This window comes from Gekko japonicus, unplaced genomic scaffold, assembly GCF_001447785.1.
Source record: "Gekko japonicus isolate JY-2015 unplaced genomic scaffold, Gekko_japonicus_V1.1 scaffold43, whole genome shotgun sequence".
Lineage (NCBI taxonomy): Eukaryota > Metazoa > Chordata > Lepidosauria > Squamata > Gekkonidae > Gekko > Gekko japonicus.
This window is the reverse complement of record NW_015173123.1, coordinates 1,179,757-1,194,796: the sequence shown is the minus strand read 5'-3', so window position 1 is coordinate 1,194,796 and position 15,040 is coordinate 1,179,757. Positions and strand designations below refer to the sequence as shown.

Genomic DNA, 15,040 nt, shown 5'->3' with positions numbered 1-15,040 from the left:
ACAAAAACCCTGAAGGTGGGATAAATCAAGGTGGGTAGCCGTGTTGAAGCAATACAACAAAGTTAGAGTCCAATGCACCTTTAAGACCAACGAAGTTTTATTCAAGGTGTGAGCTTTCGTGTGCGTGCACACGAAAGCTCACACCTTGAATAAAACTTCGTTGGTCTTAAAGGTGCCCCGGTCTCTAACTTTGTTCTCCTGAAGGTGGGAGGCACTGAATCGGAGGCCTTCTGCATTTAATGCATCTCTATCAGTGTGCCAGAAGCCCAGGGGAGCCAGAAAGTCGTAAAAAGCCAGTGCGTCGGCCCATTAGATCCCTAGCCGGCACAGCCGATCAGGACTGCACTGAACAAACAACGGGGGACTGATCCCCCAATTCCTTGGAAGAATCGAAATGGGTGAAGGGCGATGGAGGAAGAGAGTCCCACGTCTCCCCAAGTCAGCTGCCTGCCTTTCATCTGAGAATGCCTGGAAGGGAAGGAATCACACCAGGGAGCGGTGGCGCAAGGGATTTCCCCCTGCTTAACGATAACAGCTGAACTGCCATGCTTTGGCAGTTCTAGCCCCGTGCTGGTGTGAGCAACCAAGCCTGGTCCTAGCTCATCGTCTACCCAGCGATTCGAAAGCTTCGGTGAGTAGATAAACTGGGGACCACCCGTAAGGGGGTGGGCACACCCCTCCCTTCGGGAAGGTGTTAGCTGCCGAGGCAACTTCTGAGACGAAAGAGCTGTGTCAGCTTCCCTGCAGTGGAGCGAGTCAGCCAGGCGGTGGCAGTGTGTGGCTGCACAACATCAAGAAGCCGGACATCAGCCAGCCGACAAGATGCCGTAGGAACACGACTGACCCAGCCCGCAGATGAAGCCCGGCTAGCCGCAATGTGTGTGTAATTAATGCTGTATGTTTGTCTTCCCTATCCCCACAAATATTGTTAGTCCAACTGTCTCAAGAGTAACTGTAAATCGCTCTGAGACCGCAGGTATGTGGGAAAGAGCGATCAATAAATCGAAAGCATTATTATTATTATTATTATTGTTATTGTTATTGTTATTGTTATCATCTCTCTACCTCCTCAACTTCTCATCATGCAATGGAATAAATGCAGCTTAAAAACAAAAACACAGAAGGGCTTCTTCTTCATAAAGTGTCCCGGCAAAACACAAAACCAGACAAAATTGCCTGCTCCACACATACCTGATACAGACAGTGGCACACGCTTCGCAGCTGGGGCGGGAACTCCACAGAGGAGTTGATGATTGCATGGAAAAACTTCTCCGTCATCCGGAGAAGGCTCCTCTGGTTGTCTTCAAGGTTTTCACTGGACTCCAACCTGCAAGTCATGCCTGTTAAGACCCTGCCAATCTTCCCAGGCCAGAGTGCACATCAAAGGTGCAGAGGTGACACTGGCACAGTCAGGCTGCAGAGCCACGCTCAGAACCAGAAACAACACTGGAACGCCTCCCAGACTCATAAGTGGGCCCGTGACTAAAGGGCCAACCCTGCTGTTGGACTAAAGGGCCAACGTGGGGCTGTTCAGGCTGCTACAGACAAGATCAGGTGAACGATAAAAGACAGAACAAGTGAACAGGTAAGTTCATCATTGGCTTAGGAGTCGGGAAAAGTGGCCGGGGAATTCTGAATCTATCTGGAAAGCACCAAGTCTAACCAGGAGCTGGCCATGGGACTGCAGAACCACCAAGCATTGCCGCCCGGCCTCTTTGTCTGCAAATGACAAGGCAGCCGGAAAGTGAGCCATGCAGCCGTACTGGCACGGGGGACGTCCCGCCCTGCTCCCTTAGACAAGTAGGACAAAAGATGCCAAGCACAGCACCAGGTAAGGCCCCTACGCTAGCTAAAATTCCATCAGGAAAAAATACTATGATCAGCTGTCAGTCCCCCACCCGATGAAACCCCAGGGTTTCAGAGAGCAGAAAAGCAATCGAAACCTTGAATGAGAGAGAACCTTTGCAGGCAGGGGTAGGGAGAAACATACTATTGCAGACTCCATCCCTTTCCCCATCACCAAAGTCAAACCTTGTAGGGTCCACTTCGAAGCTAACATGTTGCCATTCAGAAGATGTAATGATGGTCGTTAACAAAGGTTCCAAGAGCTTCTGAAGATAAGTAGCACCATAAACCTGCAAGCAAAAATATTTAATCCGAATTGTGATCTCACATGTCACGCTGCTGTTCTTACCACTGACTCAGTCTGTCACGAATACCTTGCGAAGTTGAGCAGAACTAGACCAGAGGAGAAACACGGGGCTGTGGTGAACTTTCCCCTTCTCCCTTCAGCCAAGGGTAGGAAAGTTCACCCACTTCCCCAGCATCATCATGTCATGCGTTTCCATGCCCATGACAGGAGGACAAGAAAACGTGAAACATGAGTATGCCGTGAAGTCTCAGAGCAAGTCACCCTACATATATATTATGGAGAGGACAAACTCGACAAAGATATGCCATTTTTGGCCGTAGTTACATACGGTGTTATCCTCCTTGCAACAGCAAAAATATTTTCTCTTTATTATGCCCCACTTCCCTACTAATAAAATCTTTTTTTTAAGACCAAATATACCTTAAAGCAGAAAGTCATTATTTTGCTAGCCAAACTGTTTCCCCTGAAGAGAGTCTGCATCGAGTCTGCCAATTCCACTTCCTTAGAGAACATGTTCCAAAGGAGCTGGTAGAGTAAGTGTCGGGAATCAAAAAGGGTAACCAGGACACGAGCCAGTTCATCCTGTTTTTAAAAAACGGTATTAAATATGTAAAGTGACATGACAAACCAAGACAAAAGCAATATTGTCAGGGGGGGCAGAGGTCGATTCGGGGGGGATCGCAGGGGATCGCAGTTCCCCCAGGTGAGGTGCAGGGGCGGGGCACACGACGAAGCCCCGCCCCTTCTTCCAGCCGCCCCCTTCTTCCAGCCTCATTCTGTTGCAGAAGGAGGAAGAAGCAGGGGGGTAAGTTGCTGTCCTCCCCCTCTGCCTGGCCGAGGCCACTCCACGTGGCCTCCACAAGGACTCCCAGCCCCATCCAGGAGCTTCCCCGAGGTAGCTGTGTTAGTCTGTTGCTGCAAAATAGTCCAAGAGTTCAAATAGCACCTTTAAGACTAACCTTTAAGACTAAGACTAACTGAGTGGGGGGTGTGGCCTTATGACACACTTCCGGTGATGTCAGGGGGTGTGGCCTTATGACACACTTCCGGTGATGTCAGGGGGTGTGGCCTTATGACACACTTCCGGTGATGTCAGGGGGTGTGGCATATGCTAATGAGTTATGCTAATGAGTCCCCCTAGCTCTTTTTCTACGAAAAGACCCGGGGGGGGGGGATATCCATACTATCACAGGCAAACCACTAGAGACAAGAATGCTTGTGTCCTTCCCAAAGCCCAGTATCTAAGGGCAGAAGAACAGTCATATGTAGTCCCATCACTACTTCCCCCCAGGATTGGGGGTGCTCAGAGAAAGGAACATGAATGGTCCTCCTTATAGGTGAGCTTTAAATGTGTGGGTGAGACCAAAAGGAGCCCAAATCCCTTCCCCCACCCCCACCCCCCAGGATCGTGGACAAGACTGCTCCCCATCGCTAAAGGGCATCAGGGCACAGGTCCCAGTTCCGGCCCGGCAGGAGGAAGCCCAGCACGTTGCTCAGGCTCGCTGTTGTGCAGTTACTTACACTGGTTGTGCCTGTGCCATTTCTCATGCGGATGCCTACTGACCGGTAACAGAAGCGCTCCCGGACTCCAGGGCCATGTCCACCACCCCAGAGGAGTACTCCACAGAGCCTACAATCTCTCACTCACCCTCAATGGGCACAGGAAGAGCCTCAAAAAGGACTCTGCTTTGCGGAGGAACTGGCCACAGCAGTTGTGTGAACAGACCTCTCCAATTCCAAAAGCCGTGATTGGTAAGGAAGGCCAAAGGGGTTTTATGCTTCTCCCAAACAGTAATTAAAACAGTAATTCTTCCAGACAGTAATTAAAATTTGGAAGAAGCCACCAGCAGGGGAAGTTGGAGCCCATCAGCCGAGCAAGAATGGAGACAGCTGTTCACGGCTCACTCGGGGGCCACTCAGCAAACCTCATCTGCTGCTGCGCACGAGAGGAGTGAGACGACCTGTACAGGCCACCCTCCTCTGCCAACACAGCATGCCCCTGCAGAAGCGGCTATTGAGAAGGGCAGGCCAGCATTTGGGCCCTTTTCATACCAAAAATCACTATCCCCCAAGCTGCTTTCACTCATGCAGAGGAAAATCTACAGGGACTTATTTTTCCCTTTTGCAGAGTGGGTGAGAGCTTCCGGCCAGAAAGGACAGCAAGAGGAAAAAGTTCTACAGCCCCTCATGATCCGGCACCTGGCTGCCCTTTAAATAGCAGCCTCCTCCCTCCACTGAGGCACACACAATGCTGCTCTTGGGGGATGGAGACCCTGGAGAATTACACCAGGGGTGTGGGGGGGGCGGTCTGTAGCAGAAAGGGGAAAATAGGCAGAAATAGCCAATTTAGCCTTGTTCCAACACTAAGTTTCCAAGAAATGCCAAATAAAAAAAGTTTCTAATTGCCAAAAGGAGACAAAGAGGCTTTCTGGGAAAAGCATTTCACAGCTCCAGGGATGCGCAAACAAAACACCATGTTCACACCATGTACTCGCACTAGGTCAACATGAGTGACCGACAATGTGATTTGTCTTACCCACTGGGAACAAGGCACCACGTTCGCCAAAGCCATCGCAATGGGCAGTTCTCCTTGGTCACCCATCATGGTGACCAGCTCCACCAATCTCTCAAACCGGTCTGCCAGGACAGTTTCCGCTAAGGTGTCGAACTCAGTGCCCTGCTGCAGGATTTTGGTGAGAACCTCCATGAATGTCGCTCTCGTCTGGAGATCTTTGTGATAACCTAACCCTACCAAGGACAATGGAAGGATTTAGCCGTGAGGATCACGCAAGGCATTGTAGTTCTAAATCCTCACCCAGATGGAGCGAAGGGGATTGTTTTACCTATTGAGTGCATGAGACCACTATCCACATTTGCGTTGAGCAAGTTGGACATGGCAAGAACTGTGCAATGCCGCAGTGAAGCCAGCCGCCGGGACATCCCACGCTTTCTGCCTCCCGTTTGTGCACTGTCATCTTCGACTTCACTGCAGTCATTTAGGAGGTTCATAAATAGGGTGAAATACCTACACACAGAAAACATGTTCATCCTTAAGCCTTTAAAAAAGAATACAAGTCACCAGAGATGCACAAACACCAAGAGACAACCTCCGTAAGGGTTTTGTATCCCAAGAGGCTGCTAGCACCTAAACTAACGGCATGAACCATGCTGTACTAGAGCATCAAGAAATGTTTGCAGATTTCAACAAAGAGAAAATTTTTAATTTATTTGAAATACATAATTTAAATGGCAAAGACTTGGATGCTTCTTAGGGGTACTTAATTGCACAGCAAAGCTTTCCGTTTATCTCTTTTTAACAAAGTCTCCCCCAAGAATTGAGGTTGGGCACAAATATGCTCACTCAGTACTATCCCCTCAGATGCTGACTTGTGCATAAAGAACACACACACAATGCGTCATAATGCCCTCTTAATTGTGTCATATCAAAATATGAAGATTCATTACTTGGCAAATGGTGGAACAGTTTTTTTATTTGGTATTAAAAAGGGTGTGAGTTGAATGAATGAAACGTGTGGACTAGTCAATTTCTGTGCAATCTTTCCCAATGCTATAGATTAGGGGTGTCAAACATGCAGCCCGGGGGCCGGGTTAGGCCCCTGGAGGACTTCTATCAGGCCCGCAGTGGAACTGGCCATCTCCTGCTTCCAGTTCTGCTGCTGCTGCATCATAGCTTGCTTCGCCAGACTCTTTCACTCGCTCAGCCATTTCATGTTTTAACCTGGGTCCTAGACTCAGAACTCTGAGCATGAGATTTCTGTGGTGAATGTCAATAAATCAAAAGTAGGTTTGCAGCTTACAGAGCTAATGTTTTAAGCATGTTTTTATTTTAAGGGGGAAAAAATCTTTGTGTTTGTGTCCTTTATAAAGTTTAGATCTCTGCTACCTGGCATTGCATTTTAAGACACACATGGCCTGGCCCAATAAGGTCTAATTTATATCAGATCCGGCCCTCATAACACATGAGTTTGACACCCCTGCTATAGATAGATGTTATTTCCTCCCCGCTTGCCTCAGTGAGACAGGAACACACTGTGCTTATCTGAAACTGGGATCTCGCATCACCCTGGGATGCTGATCTTCAAAATGATTCATGAATTACTCACCCTGGTGATGTCTCTCAGACCCCAAAACTATAGCAAGCTGCACCCCCCTCGCCAAAGACTTCAAGAGATTCTGGCTATTTTAACTAACAGGACACTGGGGGAAAACAAAGGCCTTTACTTCAGGAACAACTGTGATTTGGCTTCCATCAGTTCCACTCCATCTCCTTCTTCAGGTTGCAGGGGAAGCCCTGCAAGGAGGGAGACCACTGCTTCCATGCTGGCCTGGTCCAGGTCTCTGGAAAGACCGAAAACAGAACATAACCGAACGTGAAAATTTTATTGATTTACAAAATTTATACCCCTCCTGCCCAATCAGCACCACCAAGAAGGCTAACAATTAAAAACAGAGCACTGTCAAAGCACGTCATAAAACCAATTAAAACCAAACACACCCACGATAAAACACAGAAGTACCAAATTAAAACAGAAGAAGTGGGGGGGGGGCGCGCCACTGAGAGAAGGCAATACGAAGCAAAAAAAGCTCCCTGGAAGAGAGTGACAGAGGGGAGGGAGGACTATCCGTGGGGAGGGAGTTACAGAATGTCAGTGTCACAACCAAGAAGGCCTTCTCTCTCTCAGGTTGCTGCCCACCTAACCTCAGAAGATGGGGGCACCCGAAACAGAGTGACAGAAGATGACCACAGAGGTTGGGTAGGGTCCTTAAAATATGCTGGTCCCAGCCCATATAAGTGCCAGATTGAATAGGGCCAGTGTAGATCAGCTGGAGTGATACCACCCACTCCAACACCTCGTAAAAATGCATCTCTCACTATTTTTTCCACCTGCAAGATATGCCTGACAGGTTTCGCAATCTCATCGCAGTCCTGGACCACAGGGAGCCTTGAGCCCAACAGGTCACTTTGGGAACTGATACAGAGCTTGGTTCCCTCGGGGACAACCTTCACTGCCATCTCACCACCTGCAGGGCCAGGGGGCCTTCGCTGCCCTTTGCCCCCCCCCCCTCATGTGGCCTCCCTGTAATTAGCCATTCCTGCATACAGCCAGCCTCTGGATGCAAAACCCTGTGGACTGCTAGTGGAGCCCACACCATCACCCTGCCTTCTGCCTTCTCTGGCCACTATGACTGGGAACGGGCAGCGGGAAGCTGCAAGGGAAGACTGCTTACACAACTTCAATGTCTCTTTCCCAATACAAGCCGTTCAGGAACTCTGGATACAAGCCAATGAACGGAACCTCTCAGCAAGCTTTTGCTGCTGCTGTGGGCTGTGAGCTGGGGTGAGAAGGTGGTTCGCTCACGCAGCCAACATCTCAGTTGTTACTCAAAAAGGCACCACAAAACAACCTTTCACTATACTGTATGCCAAGTCACCTCACGAGGTCTGCATCATTTGAACTGAGCTCCAAAAATGGCAACCAAAGCCTCACTTACCTAGTTAGGCATTTCACATCCTCATCCGTCGCCTGGTTGGATGTTCCCATAACCCAGTCTGTCAGATATTCCACCATCTTGTTCCTGAAGTTTGGTATTATAGAATAGAAATTTTTAGGGGGGAAAGTCAAGGATACTTGGAAATTTTACACTAAGATCTTACAATGGCACATACAGCAATTAAAAGCTTGGTGAAGAAGGGACCAAAATTACAATCAAGCACCCTTCTAGTGAAAGAGGGAATCTTTCCAAGACCTCATCAAGTCCACAGCCATCTGGGCCATTTCAACAAGTGGTCCAAGATCTGGTTGGAGTCCTAAGTTGGGTTTTGTGTGTTTGTTTGTTGGTAAACCATGCCTATGAAACATACTGATAAATTCCCTATTTGGGTGCATTTCTTCCCTAATTTCCACCAATTACAGGGAACAGAAGGGGTCACAAGAGACCAAAGGAAGCATTTCTGCACACAAAAATTACTTGCTGAATAAAACTGTTACAGGATATCGTTATGACTACTAATGCAAATGACTTTAAGAAAAGGGCCCAGATACATGGAAGAGAATACCGATTGCCAAAGGTACGATCTCCATGCCTGGAGACAGCAGTTTCAGGGGGACAGACAAGACCAGCTCACCTTCTCCAGGGACCTCCTGGTGTCATTTGCTGGGCACTGTCCAAAGCCAGGATGCGACACTACTTGGGAATGGCCCACAGCTTAGTGGCAGAGAACATGCTCGACTTGCAAAAGGCCCCATGTTCATTCCCTTTCCAGTTAAAAGAATTTCGGGGAACAGGGCTGAGACTCTGGAGGCACTGTACAAGGCAACTTTAAATTTGTCAGCTTATACTGTACAGACACTAAATTCAGGTATCTAAATGTGCTCTTTGCACACCCAGTTGAGAGAAACTCTCAGCGGTTTCCCTGCACACAGAGTCATTCAGTGGGGAAAAGCATGTTCTGTTTACCAAGGCAACACCAATGTGGCTACTCAGTTAATCCTCACCTGAATTTCATCTCTTGGCAGAAGGAAAGGTCATCCCTCCTCTCCATCATCACTTTCACCAGCTGACAGAGTTTGGTTTTGATCTGAATGGCATGCACCAGATTCCCGAGGACACGAACATATCTGTGAGCAAACAAGGAGGCACAAGCCTCACGGTTAAGTAGTTTCAAAGCATCAGGTGGCCCTCAACTCAATCCCAGATACATACCATTCTTGCTCTGTAAATTTAACACACATTAATGAGCAATTATGCTTTTTTTAAAAAAAAAACAGATGTCAGGCAAACACAAAGCCCACCCCAGGAAGAAAGCCAAGTCACAGGAACAAGCCACATCAGACTGGGTCATGCTCCCTGACCCCGATAGAAGCTTCCAGGTCAAGCATGCTTCCTGATTCCTATCAGCCTCTTTATGCCTTGTTTTCCCTCTGGCTTCATTTTGGTCCACTCCCAGTCTGAATGGAGCTGGGTCCCACATTTGTACTGAAGCATCAACAATAAAAGAAAACAGTGTGCTTGAGGCTAATTTTGCAAAGTTACTGACCCCTCAACATTCTTCATGAACCCACATGCCCCGGGGGAAGAAAGTTTTTTGCAGCAAGGGGTCCATTATGTCTGATTTCCCAATACTCGGCCTACTGCGGACACTGAAAGGTGGTTTCCTCTTTGAAACTATTCTCCTGTAAGGCAGCAAGAATGAAACATTGGACTTACCTGAAGGTTTCTTCTCTTCAGTGGGGTGAAGTCCTCCAAACTAGTTAGGTCATGCCTCCTCTCACTCCAGGCAGGGCTATGCAAATTTCTGTATGCCTTCCTAGGGCAGAGGGGAAGTGCCCTTCCAGACATAAACAAGTCCAGCTCAAAAAAACCCAGCACACCAGGAACTTTAATTGATCAACCAGCAACAGAGAGAAAGAAACTCCAGCATGACCAACAGAGAGAAAGAAACTCCACCAGACAGCGGTGGGAACTGGAGGACTTCACCCCGCTGAAGAGAAGAAACCTTCAGGTGAGCCCGATGTTTCGTTCTCCTTCAGTGGGGAAGTCCTCCAAACTGGTTATATAACCAAGCTAAGTCCAGGTGGGGGGGAAATTCCCTTACAGATCCAATACATTTTGGAGCCCCCTTCTCCCAAATGCTGCTTCAGTGGAGTTTTGCTGACCGATTCTGTGATGTTTGACAAAAGTGGGAAAAGATGACCACGTCACCGCCCTACAAATCTCTTCCAACAGGGCCCTAGTCGAAAAGGCTGCCAATGTAGCAGCTCCTCTGGTAGAATGAGCAGCGATCCCAGTAGACACTCCGATGCCCTGAAGGTTGTGGGCTTCTCTGATACACTGTTTAATCCAGGTTATAGTAGATTTAGAGACCTTCTTTCCAAAGTCTACAACCCCATGTGATACAAACATTGCATCTGACACTGCAGACTGGGCCAACCTGAAAAATCAGCAGTGGCTGAACACAGCCTAACTCAAACAGGACACAGTATCTTATTCCAAGACACTGAAAGGCTGGACAACACATCCAATTACCATGTCAGATTACACAGGGAAGCCATTGAAATTCATAGACATAAAACACAATTTCAATAGGAAAGAAGAGAGTTTAAAAATAAATAGGGCATGGTTTCCTGTCCTGAAAAACACAAAATGCTCTACATCTTACAATAGCACTACAGATAAGATTAGAATTCCAACAGCCAATCCATAGGCAAAAGAACCTCCTCAGGAAAGCTCCTCTATTAGCATGTCACAGCCTGGGGAACTCTTACAAGATAATGATTCAGCCCTACCCCCCCTTCCTGAGTAGATACAAATTACCTGCCTACCATTTTTTTTCTCACATTAACAGAGAGTACTCCATCTTTCTGTGTTATACCTCTGAAGATGCCAGTCACAGCTACAGGCGAATATCAGAGACTACAATGCCAAGACCACGGCTATACAGCCTGGAAAATCTACAACAACTAATGAACTCCAGCCGTGAAAGCCTTGGACAACATAGTGCATCTGAGAGTCTGAATGTGGATGTTGTCTTAATTGAAGGACCCTTCTAACATCTAACTTGTGCCATAAAACCTCCTTAGGGTGAGAATGCCTAGGGCAAAAGGATGGCAAACACAATTGTTGATTTAATTAAAATGCCGAATTCACCTTGGGTATGAACAACGGGTCAGGTCAGAAGATCACCGAGTCTGGAAAAAATGTACACAGCTCCTTTCGAACTGAAAGAGCTTCAAACTCCAACACCCTTTGAACAGTCATGATCGCAACCGAAGGCCACGTTCCATGTCAGGTATGTAAGGTCTACAGAATGAAGAGGTTCAAAGAGTCGTTCCATCAAGGCCTGCAAAACCTTAGACGAATTCCAAGCAAGGAACCTATGTTGGATCGAGGGTGCAAGTTGCACCGTTCCCTTCAAATACCTTTTAATATATTTGTTGGTGGCAACACTCCCCAGCCCTCTGTTACTCAACAACGTGGCAACGGCCACCACCTGTCTTTTTAATGTATTAGGACATAGTCCTTTCTTCCATCCCACATGTAGGAACTGGATACCCTCTTGATAAGATGGTTTCAGTGGGTCCACATGATGCTCTAACCCCCACCTTGCAGATACGCCTGGCTGAAAGGTGCCTCGCCTGAAACGTAACCTTGACAATGTCCTTTGGCAATCCTGGAAGTTCTAAATCCGAGGTGCCAAACACAAGGCTTGGGGGCTGGAACCAGCCCGTCCAGGGCAGTTATGCGGCCAGCAAGCAACTGGTGCAAGGGAGGGAGTAGGAGGCTGTACAGGGGTGGGTGGGTGGAGCAAACTCCAACTGTGGCTTCAGCATGGTGGGACAACCTCGGCTACAGCAGTCGAGCAGAACCCCTTCACTTCAGGGACAGGTAAGTTGGGATCCACTGCCGCCACATTCATACATCTCCACTCAGCCTGCAGCTCCGGGGATGCTGTCCCAGATGGCCGCAGGGATCAGCGTTTGCACGTAGGGGGGTTCGGACAATCCTCCGTTGAGGGAGCGTCTGCCCAGCGCTGCACTGCTGGCTCTCCAGTCTGCCCATGCAGGTTTTCCTCTGCACCCCCCTCCAAGCCCGTGGGACCTTGCACTGAGGATACACCAACTCGGAGCTGACCAGCTGTTGTCCTTTATAAAGTTTACCTCTCCGATGCCCGGCATTATGTTTTATGGCACACATGGCCCGGCCCCAAAAAGTGACATTTGTGTCAGTATTTTCACTGATTCCAGGTTAGAAAGGCGAGCCCTGGTGACCCCCTGACGGTTTATATGAGCCTTGGCCGTAATGCTGTCTGTTCGTACACTGACACTGAATCAGTTCTGCAAAGGAAAAGAGGGCTAATTTTATCACTCTCAATGCTAGGAAATTTATGCTGTTTCTTTGCTCTTTTTCTGTCCACTTCCCTGAGCCACCTAGCCCAGGCAATGTGCCCCCTACCCTCGCATGCTGGCGTCTGTTGTCACGACAATGCAAGAGGGTTGGAACAATAGAAATCCCTGGCTCAGATTGTCTGGGGACAGCCACCGTCACAGAGAGTTCTTCAGTTTTGTTGTTACTAGGACAGCCGTGTGCCTTCTCAATCTAGTCTCCTTATGGAATGGGAGCAAGGTCCAGATCTATGGTCGTGATAAGAAGGCCCAGTGGTGCCAGAGTTATTAAGTCTGTCTGGTGCTGCTGTTGGATTGATGTCACCAGCTTCCCGATCTTCATTTGTCTCTCCTCAGGTAGAAAGACTCTTGATAGGTGAGTGTTTACCTGTGCCCCTAGGTGAACAACGACCTGAGAGGGTTTCAGTTGGTTCTTCTGAAAGTTTTTTAGGCACCCCTGTGCTTGCAGGCACTGGACCACAGTCACTGTGTGGTGAACGCTCCTTGCCTGGTCCCATGCCCTGATTAAGATGCCTTCTCCATCAAAGCCAAATGCAGACGAGCTGCCCTGTTATTTCTCGTCTGGTTCGAAAACGTCCGGCAATGTCCGCACTTGGACACACAGTGCGACTCCCCTAGACAGACGAGGCAAAGTGAGTGCCCGTCGGTGGGGGATATTTTAAGGCCGCAAGTCTTGCACCGTTTGAAACAACCCCACCGCGGGGCCATAGGCCAGCGGAGGGGAAACGAGAAAAACACAAAACAACACCCGGAGAAAAATGCTAACTACAAAAATAAAGAAAAAGAAAGTAACTAAACGCAGGTTTAGCAAAAATTTGTACTTAACAGACCGAAGCAGAAGGCGTCCTACCAGCGCGGCGGTCAGAAGAGAACTGGCGGGATCTGCGTGCCCCTCCTTGGTCATGCGCAGTGGAGCCGGCGCGTGACCTGGGAGAGGCGCGAAAATCCCTTTTGCTAGCTATCGGTACCGAGAAGGTCAGCGCAGGCGCAGAGTATTCCCAAGGGTGTGATGCACAGAGACCACGAAGAAGATCAGGGGCATGTTACCTACCATCAAGGTGGCCAAAATGTTTGTAAAAACTTGAGGGTAAGATGGCAGGCCAAATGGAAGAGCCTTGTACTGGTAGTGCTCTCCCTAGAATGCAAACCAAAGGTGAATTGGTACATGCAGGTAGGCTTCCTTCATCCAGCGCAGCCGGAAAACAGCTTGCAGAACAGGGCCGAGAATCTCTGACACTCCACCCAGCTATTGAGGCCTTTGACGTTCAGAATTGCCCTGAAGTTCATTTAATTTTTTAGGAACCAAGAACAGGATAGAGTACACTCCTCGGCCAAGTTGGTGAGCAGGTACTGGCTCTATAGCCCCGATATCCAGTAGGTGTTGTATTGCCTCTTGCATGAGTCTGGTCCTGTGAGTCTTTTTTGGGAAGGTTGAAGAAACAAATCGGGAAGGGGGGGGGAGATCCCTGAACTGGATTTTGTAGCCTGTTTCGGTAACACCCAGCGATCTGTGGTAGTCTTTTCCCATTGCTCGCCAAAAAAAGTAGGCATCCTCCAATCCTATAGTCACGCAGAGGGCTTCTTTCCCTGCAAGCCTGAGTCCCTTTGGTTTGGCACGGGGAAACTGTCTGCGATGGAATCTTGATTGATACTTGAAGGAACGACCCGCTCTGAAATCTTTGTTGTCTCTGGCTTTGGGGAGTGATCTGTAAGGACAAAAGGACTGGGAAGCTTTCCCCTTATACTCCTTATCCTTGTTGTTAGCAGTCGAGGGCATAGCTTTTTTCTTCTCCTTAGTCTCCACTAAGACCTTATCAAGTGCTCCCTCCCTTCCCAAAAAGAAAACGGCGAGAAAAGTTTTCAGTAGGAAGACTGGACTGAGACAGTGGGTCCACCTTCAAATGTTTTAACAAAAATTTCTTCTTACCCCACTACATGAATGGCTTGAGCCCTGGCAGAATATTGGATCCTGTCCTGAAAGGCATCTGACACAAATTGTGCTGCTCTTTTATCTCTTCAGTGTGAGGGGATCTGGCTCAGGATCTTGCAAAAGACTGTCCAGCCAAATGACTACAGCTCCAGTAAAGTCAGAGACTACTGCAGATGCCCTAGTGGCCACAGAAGTAGCTTCATGTGCCTTCTTTCATACAGACTCATTTTTTCTGTCCACAGAGTCTTTAAGGACGCTGTTCCCATCTTTAGACAGCACAGCACCCAAATGCAGAGCAACCAGCCACAGGAGCATCTACCAGCATCTATCAGATCCTCCTTACCTTCATCTGGAAGTAAATGAAATCTCTTGGCAATGGAGTGCACTGCGCAGCCATAACCCGGGACAGACCATTCAGAGCGAATAACCCACTCAAAAATTTTAGGAAAGGGACAGCCTGTTAACTTCTTAGCTGGTTCCTTAAAACCTCTAACATCCAAATTTGAAGATGCAGGTGCAGTCGACTTTTCAACTGACTCCAGTGGTTACAACCATCTTCAACAGTCTTTGGAAGTGTTCTGGTTGTAACAGCCTGGCTGTCGTTGCCCAGCTGGTCTCGCAGGCTCCAAGTCCAAGTCTGTTCACAGCATAGTCCAAACAGTCCAAGGTCAGTTGTTACCGTCAGAGAAAGTCCAAAAGCAGAGTCAAGCCGGTCCAAGAGTCACGGGAGTAGAGCAGAGTCAGGAGTTGTGGTCGCAGGATTGACTGTGAGGTGACGTGTTGCTTCCACAAGTTGGCCACAGCTCACACCCAGCTTTATGTAGCTTTTCCCTAATAAGTCTTAGCTGCAGCTGGCAAGTTAGCAGGGCTCCTGCAAGGACTCATCTTGTAGCTGTCGAGGGGCCAACTAATCTTTTACTCTGTCTGCGTTCTTGCAGTTGCCTTCTGATCTTAGCCCTTCTTCTTTCTATGAGCGGGGGGTGGGTGGGAATCTGGGGGAGTCGTGGGTGCCTCCGGAGGTCCTTGCTCCTG

General features: G+C 48.5%; 1 protein-coding gene across 1 annotated transcript in view; it reads right to left on the bottom strand.

Moving 5' to 3' along the window:
• NF1 (neurofibromin 1) overlaps positions 1-15,040 on the bottom strand; it is a 306,134-nt gene that overhangs the window by 203,907 nt on the left and 87,187 nt on the right. The window contains exons 23-30 of the mRNA XM_015421915.1: positions 8,671-8,793; positions 7,667-7,750; positions 6,395-6,511; positions 4,996-5,177; positions 4,689-4,900; positions 2,573-2,734; positions 2,032-2,135; positions 1,192-1,327 (exon numbers count right to left, since the gene is read on the bottom strand). Of these exons, the coding sequence (XP_015277401.1) occupies positions 1,192-1,327; positions 2,032-2,135; positions 2,573-2,734; positions 4,689-4,900; positions 4,996-5,177; positions 6,395-6,511; positions 7,667-7,750; positions 8,671-8,793 (1,120 nt within the window). The remainder of the gene's footprint in view (positions 1-1,191; positions 1,328-2,031; positions 2,136-2,572; positions 2,735-4,688; positions 4,901-4,995; positions 5,178-6,394; positions 6,512-7,666; positions 7,751-8,670; positions 8,794-15,040) is intronic.